Below are 16,891 nucleotides of genomic sequence, written 5' to 3'. Positions count from 1 at the left end.
TACAGGAGGATTCACATTTATTCTCAAACACAGAGTTATTTTAGGTCATGAAGCTATGTTTGCAAAGACTGTCCCAACCTCACACAAGCTGATCATTACCTAATATCAAACCTTTTAAACTGCTATAAATTTCTATTTTACACTATTTTTCTGATATCTTGTCTTCCTCTGATCTATATGATCCAGAACGTGACTGATGTCAGTGCATTCAGTCACCAGAAATTTATATTAAAAATGAATGTTTTCATTTAGATGCCTTGCTGAAATGAAAAAATCTGTCTCCCCAAAACTCAGCTGTAGCAAGATAAAAACATTCACATCGAACCTCCCCTATAAATGTTTATATGAAATACATTATTAAAAGCTGTAAGCAATGAATAGTTTTGAATAGCTGTTAGAGAAAGTACAGCTGCCAAAATGTAAGAGTTCCCTCAGTTGTGCAGTGTTGGTTGGTCCTGTTAACTGATGTCACAAATTTACAATCTTCAATGAGAACACTGAGAACAGGCAGCACGAGTGCAGTGTGAGCACAGGAGGCTCAGAGTATGTACATGCTGCCCTTAAAGCAATGCATAAGGCAAACAGTAAAATTAATATGTTTTAACGCAAGATGCATACATTTTCTTTTGGGATCATCCAGTTACTTAGCAACCACTGAGTATGAATCCACCAGCTCGTTCCTCAAAATTATATTGCTGCTAAACAGCCTGGAAGGACCAAATTTTGAAGAGCCAGTGCAATAGCTGAGATCACAAAGATAAATGTACAACTTACGCCCTTCACCTCTGTGTGCAAAAGATTAAATTTAAATACTCAATGCAAATGTGAAAAATATTTATGAAAGTACCAAACTCACCTATGATCCAACTGCATGCTGCATTAGCATGTTCTGGTAATAGAACTGTCTTATGTTAACACATAATTTATAAAATTATTTATATATATGATTTGTGTTTAATATTCCTTGATTGTATCAGCTATTTATATATTACACATGTAGAGAAAATTGTGTTAAGTCAGAACACCAGCTGTTCATCCGTATTTATATAAAACAATTCTGAAGTAACTAAAATCCTGTTTATAATGGAATCAAAAAAAACCCCTGAAATCTGATTTTTAGAACCAATCAGTGTTTAACAAGAAAAGACTAAGAATTTCTCTTTAAAATCAAATTACTAATTTTGAATTTGGCAAACTCACTTGCTTCAGGGAGGATAATGTACCATTCCAAACATTTTTACCTCCACTCACAGTTAGAAAAATACTTTTTGATATTAGATAACAACTACTTAACGAAACAGAAAATATTTCTTTCTGAAAATTCAACCACAGTTTTAGAGGATCCTGTCTGGTTACAAACTAAGAAGTTATAAACACACAGACTTTGTGCTGAGTGAACCACTGCTATAGTTCTGGTAGAGGAGATACCGAGCAAAGGACTTACTGGAAAGTGAGATTCAAAATAATTACAGAACACATTACAAATCATTTATACTGAATACTTACAGTCTGTTGCTGACTGAAACTGAGAGGAAAGTGTCTGGGTAACTGCAGTCCAAAATTTGTACAAAATATCAGACTGGCTGTCCTAAGAGCAAGGGACAAAAGGAATACAAGTTTCAAAACATGCTCTTTCCAAAGAATCTCAAGCAATGCAAATGCTTCCAGTCAAAACTGCTCCTCATCACTGAGAATAAAAACAAAGTCAGTGAAATCTGAGAAGTTTTCCTCAGGTTTAGAGCTAGAAAAACTATCGGAGAAAACAAAAGAAAAGCTGCGGTCTTGTCTCAAATTAAATATTTGAGCATAAATCTTCCAGCTCCCTAGGGGTGTGAGTGCAGCCTGAAGCAGCACACCTCAGGAGATGTGTTAGAAAATCTCCCTGCACTGCAGTGACCTTCCCATTCCGTGGGAGTTCTCGTGCTGGCTACACCACAGCAATTATTCACTGCCATTACCATGCGCTGGCAAACTCCAACCAGCTCCAAACCACTGCACACTGAGCAGCTCTGCTTCCCAAAAACACAAACCACACAAAAATACAGTGAACCTCACAGATGACTCTTCCCTGCCTGGTGCCAACAGGGATTGCAGTCAGAAGTGGAAACAAGGGAAGACACCAAAGGGAATGTGCAGGGGCAGGCTGCTTCCCTACTGCCCCCAACATCTGGCACTTAGGGTCAAGCATTAAAGGCTGATTTTTGATCCCTGTCTGTTTGAGGGAGAAAAAAAATTCCAGGAGATGAGGATGGGTATCCTGTCCTGCCTACTTGGAAGACTGCTCAGTGTTGTCATGGGAAGAGAAAACCCAGAACAGAAGGGCTTTCTTCCTTGCATGGTGTACATGTCATCCCTTGACCCTATGGCTGCATTGATCAGTTTGATCAGACCACTACAGGAATGATAATCAGAAAAGAAAAAACATGTCCATTTCATTTCTGCACTGCCCAGCAGTACCACCAAAAGGTGGAGATAATCTATTATATTTCAATGTCTCGCTACTCCAAAATGAATTACTACTACTTAAAATGATAAAGGAAAAAAAAATTATCTCTTTTCACTAGCAGTGGCAATACTGGCCAAACCAACTAGTGTCTTTACAATGTCATTCATTAACAAGTACCACTGAATCCCTCTTGAAGAACTGTTCATTGAAAAACTGCAAGTTCAAGCACAAGTGTCAGTTTAAAAAAAATAATCTTAAAGAATGAATATAAATTCTGAAAAATCAGTCAAAGGTATAGCGATACATCTAAAAGTAATGATAAAAAAGAGGATTATCGTCACAAACTCTGCAATTAGATGAGGAATTAATCCAACTCTACTCCTTATCTCTAAAGATAAAGAAAGGTAAAGTTTATGGGTCATGTATTAAGAACTGAGAAAGAACATCTTTTACACTCTTGGACTCACAAAATGTATGATAATTAACACTGAATACTAAAATAAACTGAGATTATGGAATCTCATCTTTGACTGCTTGAGGACAATGACAGATTTAGAAACTGAAGTAATTTATTTTATAGTTATGTTTGTATTTTCTGTAAAATTGTACTTGACTTTCATAAATGGGCAAAGTAAAATTAGAGTATCAGAAAATTATTCAGAAGGTTCACTGCACAAAATCTCTTTTCTTTGATAAATTTATTGTGATAGCATAAACGTGAATTACTTAATTCTTTATTTCAGTTTCAAATTTAGAACATGAAGACTACTACGAAACAAATGGCCTTTCACATCAAATATAAATTAATTGGCTTTCATATTCTCTATCCCAACCTTGAACAATGGTTGCCAACTGAGCATGATAACTCATTCAAATTCTAAATCATCTAATGGAGGTGGAAAAATAGTTAGGAGAGCACTTTCAAACTCTTTTTTTCATTCCTGTAATTACCATCTACATCTCTACCACTGTCTCAGCAGAAAACACAGTGATTAAGGGTCCAGAAAACAAATATGCCTGTGCTCCTCCCCATCAACATTCCTATCTTAAATGTCAGATTCAGCATGGTGACAAGTAACAGTAACATGGGAAGATGCTTTATGTTGCTGTGCAAATATGCCACTTTTCCATGTTTCTCTATAGACATATATAATATAAGGTCAGACATGCATACACATGTTCTCATGCACACATTTGCATAGGTAGCCACAGCCATACAAATTAGCCTCTGCTCATTAGTTTGAGCCTTGTGACCTGGGTGAACGGTGTACATTAACTGTATCAGAATTCTGCAGGGAAGAAGGCCCTCATGGCTCAGCTAGCCAGCTGTATTATGTATGAGTAGAGACAGAAGGGAAGAGCTTCACAAAGAAGTCAGATAACATTTCCTACTGACTACTGAGTCAAAAACGTTCAGGGGAAAAAACAAATGCCCAGTTTTCTAACTAACTAAAATCACCATCTACAGAGTGCTGGCTGCTTGTATAACAATGACATGAGATTTCACTTGGTCCAGTGCTGAGATGCAGTCTCTCTGGAGGTGAAATATAGCTGCTGATTAATAGCACAGAGAAGACCATGTTAGAGTTTGTGGCAGGAACTAGAGAATACTGTTGCCTACGCATACACCAGGGGGTATTTAAGTGGGTGGACTGTAGCTACCAAAACTGGAATACAGCAAGGCATTAGCATTAGATACTCCAGAGGGAGTAAAAAGTGCCATATGCAACCATGAGCATACAGAAACAATTTAATTTGTTTAAACCCGTCATTTCTTTTGCTTACACATTATTTGATATATTATTTTTGAAGGTACATTTGAGTTTCTCACTGCTTGTTTTTTAAATTATGCATTCTAATAAGGATTAGATTTAACTGCTTATAATGTAGCATGCAATTCCATCTGACAATAATCAATACTAGAAAATTACAAGGAAAGGGCAGCAAAAGGAATGCTTCTCTCCAAGAGGAAATCAAAGGAATATGCCTTCAACTGGACAACTTCTTCAAGGACTTAAAAAGATAGGCAGAATGAAGCTGGAAAAGGCAGTTCTGCTTGCTTGAAATGTACACAGCAAATCTACTGGCTCATCTTAATGTAATGGAAAGTTTATAAGCCTTCCCTGTGCTTCACATACAGCATTGTAAGCAGCAAACCACAGTGTCAGAAAGTAACTGCTCTTTTGGGCCTTTCGCTTTCAGAAAACTGAAGTCAGCTAGCTAAAACTACCTTCTCATCTTCCCATCTGCAAATAATGAATATAATCCTCCTCCACACTTACACCAAATATCCTCAGTGGTAGACAATGTATGGAAGCATTGGGTACATCCACATTAGTGATTCCACGTGGAGATAGGGCTCTCTTTGGTCCAAATCTATCTTGTGTCTAATACTTGTCTTGCAGAACACACTGAAATGTACTAGCAGACAAACTTTCACTATTCAAGGAATACATTACCTCATAATTAGTCTAAAAAAACCCACTTCTGCAATTAAATAGCTTTTTGTAGCATATCATCATATAGTTGTAAAATAATCCACAAGGATGTACTAATATTTCTATCAATTAATATTCTGAGACTTTAAATGAGGAATTTTCCATTTCTCTTGCTTCTGAAAATGAAATAGAATTGGAAGATGTTAAATTATTTACACCCCCTCCAAAATAAAAATGCTTGCTTTGAAATCTAGTCACAAGCAGATTAACATCTTGTGATACAATCCCTTGTAGCAGGAGCAGCTGACAAGATGAGTAATGAACTGCATCCGATTATCTTTTCAGCTCTGTAGCAATCATTTTCCAACAGCTTCCTATGCCATAACCAACAGCACTGGAAAAAGGTCACCATTCTGTCACACTGTCCCCCCTCTCAGTGTATGTGTTTAGCAACACAGAGAACACACAAACATTTGGAAGGTAAGGGGTGTTATTATCTGGCACAAAACTGTTTCAGGTGCGTATTGTACACACAGAAAGCCTACATAAAACATCCATACATAATTGAAAGTCTCCAGAAGTAAATGATTGCACTTTAGCATAAAATAAAATGTTATTTCCTCTTGTCATGCGATATGTTTTTCCTTCAACAAAGAACCTTAACTGTAATTGATGGTATCTATAACTCATGATAAGAAAGATTCAGGTTGACATATATATATATATATATATATATATCTTCCCCATCATTAAATAGTCCAAATTAAAACTATGAACATTAATTGCAAGCAATTTTAAGACTATAATGGCAGAACTAAACTTTCCTCCCAAACCATACCCTTTAACACAGCATTATAGAATGAATGGTACTGCCTGCTCACAGCTTTATTTTGATCTCACAGCACAGAAAATCTGCAGATAAATCATACTTTGTATCACTACAAAATGGAAGATCAGCCACAGAACTAGCCATTTTCTAATAAAAACCTGTTGTAAAAATGTTCCAATGCCTAAAGCACACTTATATAAACTAATATCTACCAACCCAAACTGTAAATTAAAAATACTGTCACTGTTGTTCCTGTGACCAGTGACCACTTTTTCTCCAAAAATGAACAGCTAGGCAGGCACTGACATGATTTAGTAGCCCCTATGTAATTCCTTATGCAGTGCAAGACAGTTTAGATCTGTCCTCCTCTTGTTAATTCTTTATTTTCAGAAATGAATCTAACAACTGCCCAGTAACACACACTAGGGCAACCTTCTGTCATTCTGACCTACTGGATAGCTGGCCACAATGAAGGAATGAAAAAAAAGATACTTTTGAAAGATGTATGGACTATTAGCAGTTAGCTACTTTGAAATATGTTATTTCTATGTAACCCACTTGCATTTGTGTAGAGTAAAATAGAAAACCACAACAACCAGACTGTACTCTAGCCCAGCCACTGTAGTCTTCCTCCTTTTTCACACTATTTAAGAATTTGGTACACAGTCACACATACCATTCACAGAGGAATTAATTGCTCATGAAAATTATACCCATAAATCAGACAAAATTTGTCCAGCAGGCCAGACCACAAATGGTGATGTATTTTCTCAACAGTGAGGCTCACTATATTGTCTATGTGAATGGGAAAAAGTTTATCCTTATTAAAACCATAGACAGCGGTAGTTTGACTTCCATGGGATATATTATTTATGTGAAATTAAAAATGTGCTCAACTGCTTTGCTGAATCAGGGCCAGAACCAGCAACCTGTTAGAAATATTTTCACTTTGTGTAACTATTTCTTTTCAACTATTACTATAAAGTCACTATTGTCAATACTCGGCACAAAGAGTAACACTGTGCAACTTTCCCCTAATACAGCAGGTTTTAGATAAAACATCTAAGGTTGTGCAATAGAACCACAGAGTCACAGAACTAACTAGGTTGGAAAAAACCTTTGAGATCATCAAGTCCAACCTACAACCTCACACCACCTTGTCAACTAAACCATGGCACCAAGTGCCACATCCAGTCTTTTTTTTAAACACCTCCAGGGACTCCATCATCTCCCAGGGCAGCCCATTTCAATGGCCAATCACTCTTCCTGTGAAGAACTTTTTCCCTATGTACAACCTAAATTTCCCCTGATGCAGCTTAATAACACTGCATAAGGCCAGTGCCAAGAGACATTTGGACAGTGTTAGTTCTTCCTGCTCTCTGTCCCAGGAACTCCTTAAGTTTCCTGTCAGACCATTCCTCCACTCTCTTGAGGTCACTCTTGACAGCAGCATGACTCTCTGGAGCATCAGCCACTACTCCCAGTTTTGTGTCATCAGCAAACCTGCTGAGGGTTCATTCTGGCCCATCATCCACATCACTAATAAAATCTTAAAACAGAACTGGACCTTGTACTGACCATTGTGGAGGTACACCACTGACCAGCTGCAACACTTTGCACCACCGATCACCACTTGCTGGGCCTGGCCATTCATGATTAATCCCACATTGATAAAAAGCTCTCAAAGTGGAACTGGGAGAGCCTGCAAACTCAATCACCTTCTATGCAATGACTGGTGGTAGGGAAAGGATTTAGATCAGTACTCTTTTACTGGTATGTGGGAGGAGGGATTTATACTTGTCTATTAATTTTTTTTTCAGTAGTCCTTTCATTTTTAGTGCACGGTATTACAGCACCTAAGCAGACTTGTTAATATTGTGAAGCACCACTATTACTCAGATTGATGCATTGACTGCATAGATTTGAAATTTAGATTGGATGTTGCCTGCTTGCAAGATTACAGAAGAAACTACAGACTGACACGATTCATGTGCTAAACCCCTTCTCACTCACATGAAAATGACTCGTTTTCCCAGTTCAAAAAATATAACCCATTTCCACTAACAGCTCCTAGTAAGTTAATAACCACTGAGCAACAGTGGGCTGAGTACCAGTGTCATCAAAGGATAGAAATTAGAAGAACTGTAGTCACTGGTACTATACAATAATACTCATGCTAAAGCCTGGAAAACTGATTTCAAGTCTCCTCAAACATAAAAACAGCTTACCTCATTTTTAAAAACCCATATCAAACTACTAATTAACTTTGCTATTACTGAAATGAAATCAAATCTCTTTAGCCCTGTTCTTATTAGAACTATTTAGTATCTGACATTAAATCTAAATTCAAGGAATGAGAATGAAAGTACCTCCCTTCTTCAGTATTAGACAAGAAAGTAAGAAGATGCTGAAAGGACAGATATTTATTTTTACAAATGGCTCTATTTCCTCCACACTGTAAATTTAGAACTTAATGAGTATAATTTTCCATCTGTGAATTAACATATTTGTGTCTGTCTAAAATAGCTATTTTAACATTCAAATAATAAATCTGACCCACTGATTCTAAACTGGTTCCCCCTTCATGACAACCAGTTCCAACTTCCCTGTAAAAATTTTGATACTTTGAGTAGAATGTGAAAAACATCTTCATTGTGAAGCCTCTTTGAAATGTAAAACAATATGGTGAATATTAGCATGCAGCTAGTTGCTGCAGGCTCCTGAAATCAGGCTTTGCATACTAACATATACAGTGTTTTCTATCTGTAATCAAACGCTCCGCCATGGAGAAATACAGGACTTGTGAATGTTGCTCCAAAAACAGAAGACGTTTAAAGGACAGTCTAAATATTTTTTCCACCAATAAAGCAACAATGCAAATGATTTAACAATTTCATATGACAAGATCTTATGGGACAGAAATAAGGAAATCTATTTGCACTATTTCTATAGTAGCATAATTGCCAAATGTTAGACTGTGAACAAAAAGCCATCATCCTCAGTAGTGAAATTAATCAGTAAAGAAAAGACAAATTCTGAGTGTGTTCTCAATAACCCTTTTCTATATACTTAAAGAAGTCAGGATTAAATTTCTTCAAATAAGAGTGAATTTAAATTTCTAATGTTGTTTGGATTATACATTACAGGTGCAGAGATGTCAATAAATGACACTGTGATTTTAAAAATGACCTTGATTTTTTTTTTCTTTTACTGCAGGGCACAGAATTTCATTACACTGGGTTGATCAGTTTATATCCAAAGTGTAATAGTTTCTAGACTTCCAGCAGTAGTGCAACATTTGAAAAAGGTCTCTTTATGCAGGTGATAAAGGAAACAAAAGCTGGTTTGATTTATTTCTCAAAAACCTCCTTGACTAGAAAATAAAGTTAAAACTGTTAATTTCACAGAATATTGGAATTCTTAAGTGATTCCTCAGAAAAACTATTTTGTAAGGAACAAAAATACCTAGATATTAAACAGTGTCCTATATCTTCAAAACTACTTAAAACATTAATTAATCCTTCCATATTCATGCAAGATATGCATCAACTGGAAATAAATGAACTTAGTATTCAAGAGCAAGTAACTACCCCAGGGATTTGACAGCTTTCTTCTACCCAGAGATGTGATTTAGTATGTACAGCTTCAATTCCAACCATGCTTTCACCTTGACTACTTCATATCCCCTCCAAGGATGAAAGGATGGTTCGTTACCATGTCCACTCAGCCCGGAGCTGTTCAGGAAAGATTGACAAGAATGATGATAAAAGGCGGCACTTCTGGTAAATGTATTTCTTTTCCAATGGCAAGCTGAGTGAAAACCAACTGACTTAGTAATCTGCAGTCATGACTGATCTGCAATTTGCACAAACACCACCAAACCAGAAGCGAAAAAGAACAAAAATCATTATTACCTACTAACCCACACAACCTCCACACCATCCCTTTTCTTCATAGCTGCATATGTCTGTCAGAGAAACAGAATTAAAGTTCTACAGAAACTGTAGTGTCATTAGAAAACCACTGCACAGGCTCTGACCCTCCCATGTGAATTAGGATCAAATTATTTTTAGTATGGCTGCCTGGGCACACAGATCCATTCAAAATGAGAGTTGGGACTTTCAACAGGTATGATTTTCTTGGCTCTTTAAGAGTCCTCAAAACTCCTGCAAGTGAATTCAGCAGGGCAATTTGTAGATCTGAAACAAAAATTGTCTTAGATATTTTGGGAACCAAAAACCTGCTCATCCACCTGGGTACGTCTTCACAAAGTACCTCATTATGGCTTAAATAACAAATAGAAATCACAATAGAAATGATGTGCAAGTAATCCAATTCTGCATTTACAAAAAAACCCTGAAAAATAAATCATATAATTGGTGAAAACCATACTATTTCTGAATTCACATAAGACAATAATTAGATTATTTTTCAGTACTTTCCACTTGGGATTATTTATTAATTGGGTCAACTGAATGTGAATAGATGATGGTAGATGTGAATAATTTCAAAGCAGCAACATTTTTAACAAGTTCGGACAGGGAGCAGAAATTAGAAGGTGAAATATAAGTACGCTCTGTCAATAAATATCTATATTTTCCATTTATTTTCTTTCTCTTATGTAATGCTGAGGACATTTCTTTCTGTGTCGTTAACACCTCATATTGCCTGTGTTGACAACTCAGGAAAAAAGCCTGCTTACTCACCAAACATTCATCAGCAGAAGCAATGATAAGAGCCCTCCAGAAAGCGCATAATAACACTCCCTAGAACTCTCTGCTCACTTTTTTACCCCGAGGCTTACGTAACCGACAGGGTTGGTGACGTGCCCTGGTTGCAAACAGGACACCCAAAGGCGAGCAAGGGCAGCTCTGCCTGCACCTTCCTGCCCAGCAGAGAGACCCAGCTCATCCTTTCTACTGACCACGCCAACCCCCCTTAAAAATGATTTGCTGCTTTTCAGGCGGCTTCTCTCTTGGCAGAGCCGTTCCCTGATGCCTACGTGGGAGTGAAGGACCCAAAATAGACGAGGATCAAAGATCATTTTCAACTCTTTTACAAGGGGCTAAGAGGGACTCCAATTAGGAAGGTGGCTGTCACAGAAAGATGTGTTTGGCTGCGATTTACACTGGAGTCAATTGTAGTTTAGGCATTACAACAGCCGAGGAAGGATTAGTCACTACACATTGAAAGAGAGAAGCAATAAAGCAAAATAAACTGAAGTAACCTATTAGCTCTCTGAAGGTGAATTAGGTAATTGAAAGAACTGATATAAATAACCAGTCATTAGGTGAACAAAAATATCAAATTTCCATTATTTAAATCTTATTTGTAATTTTAATTTTTGCCCTTAAAATTATGACAGCATTAACCCTATCTTTTAAAAAAGGTATACAGTGAAAGCTGTATTTATTTTCCCCAAAACTAGAAATCAGAACTGCATGAGTTCTGAATTCTTTTGGCCCTCTCCAACTAAAATCTAGCCATTAAAGGTCTTTTTTTCCTTACATAAAACCCACAAATTGTACGTTGAATTGTATTTATCCTTTAAACAGCTAACAGATTTGTTAAAAAATTAAATCTGTAATTTAAATATGTAAACATTAATAATAAATCTATAGTTCATGACAAGCATAAAATGAGTAAGTTTTTAGAAGGTACTATGAGTACATGATTGCTTTTCAGAATTGCATTAATTTCATATTGCGTCAAAGGAAAAACACCAAAATCTAGATCTGCAAAGGGAAGGAGTGAAAAAATGTGCAGTATAAATTTAATGTCCAGATTCTTCCATGATCCTCATGTAAGCCTGATACTGTTACTTAACTCTTGGCCACATCTAAAGCTGGTAAAAATTGGAAGGGAATTCTGCAGGAGAAAGCAAGCATAGGGTAGAGTAAAGATGCAGGTGTTGTCATTGCCCTCATGCTGAACTACAGAATTTAACATTTTCCAAGTTCTGTACCTCAGCTTCTTCATCTGTCAGGTTTTGTTTCCTTTGTTTAAAAAAAAAAAAAAAAAAGAGTTTTTGTGAATCCTTTAATTAATTAGCTAGCGCTTTTAAAACCACCTTTTTGGATACAACACTACTAAATATTATTATGGTAACAGGTAATTAGAAAGCCGGAAGGCACATGTTTGAGACCATAATACAAAATTAGAAAAACCGCAGGCTGTGCTATCTCTGAAGAGAAAGACACAAAAAATCCCCAATGGAAATAGAGAATGATGCCTTAAAAAAAAAAAAACGGCAAGTAGCTTCCTTGCTATTAAAGGACTTGTGCTTTAAAAAGGCTGGATCTCCTCCTCTCTTATGCTTCCTAGGATGATACTTGCACTGCAGTAATCAAAACAAGGAAGCAGATGGACAGGCAAAGTGGTACTGCAGCTGCTGCAGAAGATGACTATAATAATAATGTTGACATCAGTAACAGTAATTAGTGCACAGACTGTAGAGTGGATGATTCGTTTTCCTATCTTCTGGAGTGGGCATGCTGCTCTAGCAAACGGGTACAATGTTAGTACCTTTGACTTGTTTTGTTCATTTGCTCAGTTTATTAATGAAATTGAATACAATACAGAAAATCCAACTTCTCTTTCTCTCCAGAACACTTGCTGAGGAAAGCACATTTCAGTTTGGTTTAACACGAGATCGAATCTTCATTAGTAAATGGCAAAATACCAATTTCTTATTTATATCTAAACCAATTCATACTCTCCCATACAGCCATCTGTACTTACACTCCTGAATTTCAGCAGCATGCAGTACATGTCTGGTGTCTGAACAACAGCTCTACTCTTTGGTGTGACCTCACTCATTTGCAGCCTGATGCCACTCCTTTTTCAAGAGACACCAGAAGAAATGGTCTAACTGTGAGAATGTCCAAGAAAAACACGATGCTGTGCTGAACCCTTTCAGGCAAGGAGTGAGTGAAGCGTGGGTGCCATCAGCAGTACTGTGCCATGCTGAGAGAATTCTGCTAGCAGAACATCAGATAAGGATGTACCACTCCTCCTCAGCTGCCCCACTGAGAATGACAGCGTCCAGCCTGGCACTTTACTACACCAAAACACCCACCAAAGAGCAAAGTAATTGGAAGAGTGAAAACTGTGGAAAAATGCATACATGGATTTTATTTGGGAAATAAAACTTTTCACTTAGATGCAATCTTACAGCATGAATGTTAAGGGAAGGAAGAGTAATCAGAGAAATGATGGAACATGCTTAGCATAAGACAACCCAGTAAGCTTTTTATTTTCTAATGTGTTTTTCCTTACCCTGCTTTCACTGAAATTCATTTTCCCTGTTCGTTCAGTCTCCAGGAGGATAAAATATTTCCTTTGGCTTCCCTCTATTATCAGCCTCAAAAACTGGAAAAACTCTCTTTTCAGTTGTTGAAAAACTCCTTTTCAACTGATGTTTTACAAGAGGGAGGAGTGAAAGTCAGAAGCATGGGCAGAATGTGGGAGCCACTCATGAACACCAACAGATCATTTACCTAAGCTCCCCTTCCATCCAAACTCTTCCTTTCAGCATTTCTGGTCTGTCTCCAGGTTTCTATGTTTCTTCCTAAACATGCTGATCCACTGAAAGGCTGATCCATCCAGGCAGCAACAGATTTTTTTTCCAGATTAAGCACTTCTTAATTAAGAAAATACACTAAAAGCTTATAAACTTTTTGAGGGGGGTTGTGGATTTTTTAATTTTGGTTGGGTTGTTTTGTTGTTGTTGTGGTTTGCTTGTTTGTTTGTTTGAACACAGAAAGAGAAGCTTGAAGTGCCTCATAGAAAAGTGATGCTCTGTGCAACACCTTCTGGAGACAGGGTTAAGAGACAGATAAAGGCTGTATTTAACCTTCATTATCTGCTTTCACTTTTGAGAAGACCACGTTTGCATATGAAGAGCTTCCCCAAGCTACTTCAAATATTAAGTCCATCTAAATTAAAAATCCAGTTACACACTTGGAAGGAGATGTCAGCAGGAACATGTCTTTTGTTTTCACTCTCTTCTACTAACGTAGATGAGACAGTTTCAGTAATCCTGTTCCTACCACTGGAGGAGACCATTAATCAAATTATTCCGAATATGAATACAAAAACAATGCAAATGAATGGAAAATAATAGGTATTCAAAAGAACAGCCATGATTATTCTTCAAGGGAGAAATTGTCAAGAAGTGAGAAACAGATGGCTGAAAATGATAGATGAAGACACATTCTCCTATGCAAACGAACAGATTTAATTAATTACTCAAATCACATGGTATTACGGAATGACATTAATGATCCATACAGTGGTACCTTATCAGCTCTTTTAAAGAAAACAAAAGAAATTACAACAAAATGAACATGTTTACATCCTACAGATATAACCCACAGACCACAAATATATCCTTCAATGTTAGAATTTCAACACTTTCCCATCAATTTAAGTTAAAAAAAATTATGGAACTGTAAAACTGTAAATAAACTCATTCTCTCATCACATTTTTCTCAGGAGATTTACTAAAGCACATTCAGCTAAGTTAAAACTTTACCTTAACTATCTCCTCTATGAAGCAGACATGCGACACAGGATCTCTTTTCTTTGCCAGTACTTTCTGCAAATGCTGCACCTGTAAGAGAGAATTTATTGAGAGGGAAAGTGGTATCTAAATTCTTACATCCAAAATTGCATGATGAGACAAACAGGAACTAGCTGCAGAGTACCTGTCCACAAGCAGCACAGATCTGATCCATGAGTTTCTCCATGTTTGTCCAGAGGGCTGCTCGAAAAGCTGCTGTGTTCCCAGGTGTTGGCATAGCAGCTCGACCAGGGCCACCTAAATGGTTTTTAAACATACAAAGCAGCACATTTCAGCTTCCACAAATGAAAATTAAAATATTGGAAATATTGATCTCTATGCACTTTGAGAGATGCTTTTTTTTAAAGCCAAAGCAGCCTAAAATACATTCAGAACAGAACTTGGTGAATGGCCTCAGTTGTCTCAACTGAGAAGCTGACTAAGCTCTGAAGTTCTGCGGGGATACTTCATGCTCATGACTGTTACAAGCTCTACCAATTCAGACTTCCACAGAAACACCACAGTAATGCAAATTTTCCAGGATTTAAGAACAGAGGGAAATGGGGGAGAGAGAGTAACTGTGAAAAATACAGCTATTACCAGCTCAGGACTTAATGCATTGACAAACTGCAAAAAAAATTGATATTCCAGCTGAAGGGCATGCAGCTTCTCAACAATCACTTCACAGATAATGCATTTCTGTATTGTTCCACTGATTAAGGCTCTGGACCCCTACCTTGTTGCAAAACTTTTGAAAAAAAATTGAATGTTTCCAACACCAAAGTTCAAATTTTCCTGCCCACTCAATTCCTCTGTATTTTTTGGTATCTGAGCTAACTGGGAACTAAATGTTTAATAGTGCAACATTTCTTCATATTGAATAGTCTGCTTTGAAAGAGTTTTCACCTGACAAAAGCATAACAATGTAGTTGTACACTTCTTCCAATGATTGCAAATAATTCTCCCACCAATAAAAAGAAAGAAGAATTTGGAGTCATCGTTCCATGAGAAACAACTAAGAAAATGCTACAGATTGTAACCTAATGAGGACAATTTTCTGGGCAACTTAGGAAGGAGTGGAAGGGAGGAATAAAGGAAAACCTCCGAGCCAAATATCAGACAGACCTGATTTTGTCAAATTAAATGTTTTGAAATTAATTGTTTTCTGAGATATGCCTAATCCAACCCTCTAGTGGTTAAAGCAAGCAGGGAAACATTTCTAGAACAGGCTTGGATGTGAGAGTTTCTTCCATTTTATAACATACCATACTCCTATGAAAAATAATCAGTTATCATTCTCTGTAAAACAAGTACCATACCTCTTGCAACTGTTTGAGATGGTTGAGTCAACACTTTGATATCCAAAGCATTTTTTATGTTCTCTTCCAACACTGTGCAGTATCCATCCACCACATTAGCAATGGTATCCTTCAAAGTCCCAAGATTATAGAAAACCTGAAGAGCAGTTCCCACTTGAGTAGGATTCTGAAGAAGGAAGATATTAAAAAATAACAATTATCTTTAACTGCACTATTGAGGTGTTTTATCCCTGATGAGACATCATTTTAGTGGGCAAATTCATCTTTTAAGTTCAGTTTGCTAATTCTTTTTAAGTTACTGGCATCCTTACTGCAAAACAGAGAATGGAGGGTAAAGGAGAGGACTGATTTCCTCTGCTCTCTGAGCAATGCTTTGCTTAGATCCTTTTGGTGCTATCCTCTGAATATGAATGGAAAGAAAGGACCTGGAAGCACTGCTGGCAATATCTAACCTGGGGTAGGTTATCAGTGACTGATGCAGTAACTCTGGGGTTAGTTACAGCACAGCTGTATTCAGCTATGGTGTAGCTGGTAATATTACTTTAACATGCAGTGCTTGTTACACTACTGTCAGTTAAGTCCCAAATAGTTAATTAAAAGTGATACAGGCTAAAAAAATACTAATGAAGGTTAAGAAGAAGGAAGCAGGTCGAACCTCTACTACTGACTACTGCAAAGTTTAAGCTTGTATTTCTACATTTCTATTTCTAATGCTGACAATAACTTCATTTTTCCTCACAGCAGAATTAAGAAATAAACCAATGCAGTGATCATTTCCTGATTATTTGCCAAAAAAAAAAAAAAAAAAAAAAAAAACAAAAAAAACCAAAAAAAAACCCAAAAAAACCCACAACTGCTCAACACAGGGAAGTGAAAACTGTCCAAAAAGTGTCCAGGTCCACTGTTTAAGAGACCTATGACAAAGATTAAATCTAATGATAATTCCACTTAGCAACACTAAACACTGGCATGGGTGCTATTTAGCAAGAGAAAAGCCTCAAATTATTGCCTTTAGAAACTAAACACTGTCATCCATACACTGAATGCTGCTTTTTTAATTAGCATTTACAGGCAATTAGTGGAGGGGGCAATCAGTTGATCATATACACATTAGAGATGCAGTCCTTTGCCAGCAGTAAAGAACATGGTCTGACAGAAATGCTGGCAGTCAGGCTGGACAGAAGCATCTGAGAATTCTGTGAGATCACTGGCACTGCAAAGCCCACTTTGGATTTGGCCATGGTGCAGCTGCTGTGCTGAGGATGCACTTCGGGTACATCCACCTAAGGCACCAGG

The 16,891-nt window shown here is 37.1% G+C and overlaps 1 protein-coding gene across 1 annotated transcript in view; it reads right to left on the bottom strand.

Annotated features, from left to right (window-relative positions):
• Nucleotides 1-16,891, bottom strand: part of COG5 (component of oligomeric golgi complex 5) — a 173,638-nt gene that overhangs the window by 44,986 nt on the left and 111,761 nt on the right. The window contains exons 8-11 of the mRNA XM_058022274.1: nt 15,596-15,761; nt 14,422-14,534; nt 14,250-14,327; nt 1,507-1,588 (exon numbers count right to left, since the gene is read on the bottom strand). Of these exons, the coding sequence (XP_057878257.1) occupies nt 1,507-1,588; nt 14,250-14,327; nt 14,422-14,534; nt 15,596-15,761 (439 nt within the window). The remainder of the gene's footprint in view (nt 1-1,506; nt 1,589-14,249; nt 14,328-14,421; nt 14,535-15,595; nt 15,762-16,891) is intronic.

This window comes from Melospiza georgiana, chromosome 4 (assembly GCF_028018845.1).
Source record: "Melospiza georgiana isolate bMelGeo1 chromosome 4, bMelGeo1.pri, whole genome shotgun sequence".
Taxonomy (NCBI): Eukaryota; Metazoa; Chordata; class Aves; order Passeriformes; family Passerellidae; genus Melospiza; species Melospiza georgiana.
This window is presented reverse-complemented; position numbering and strand designations above follow the sequence as displayed.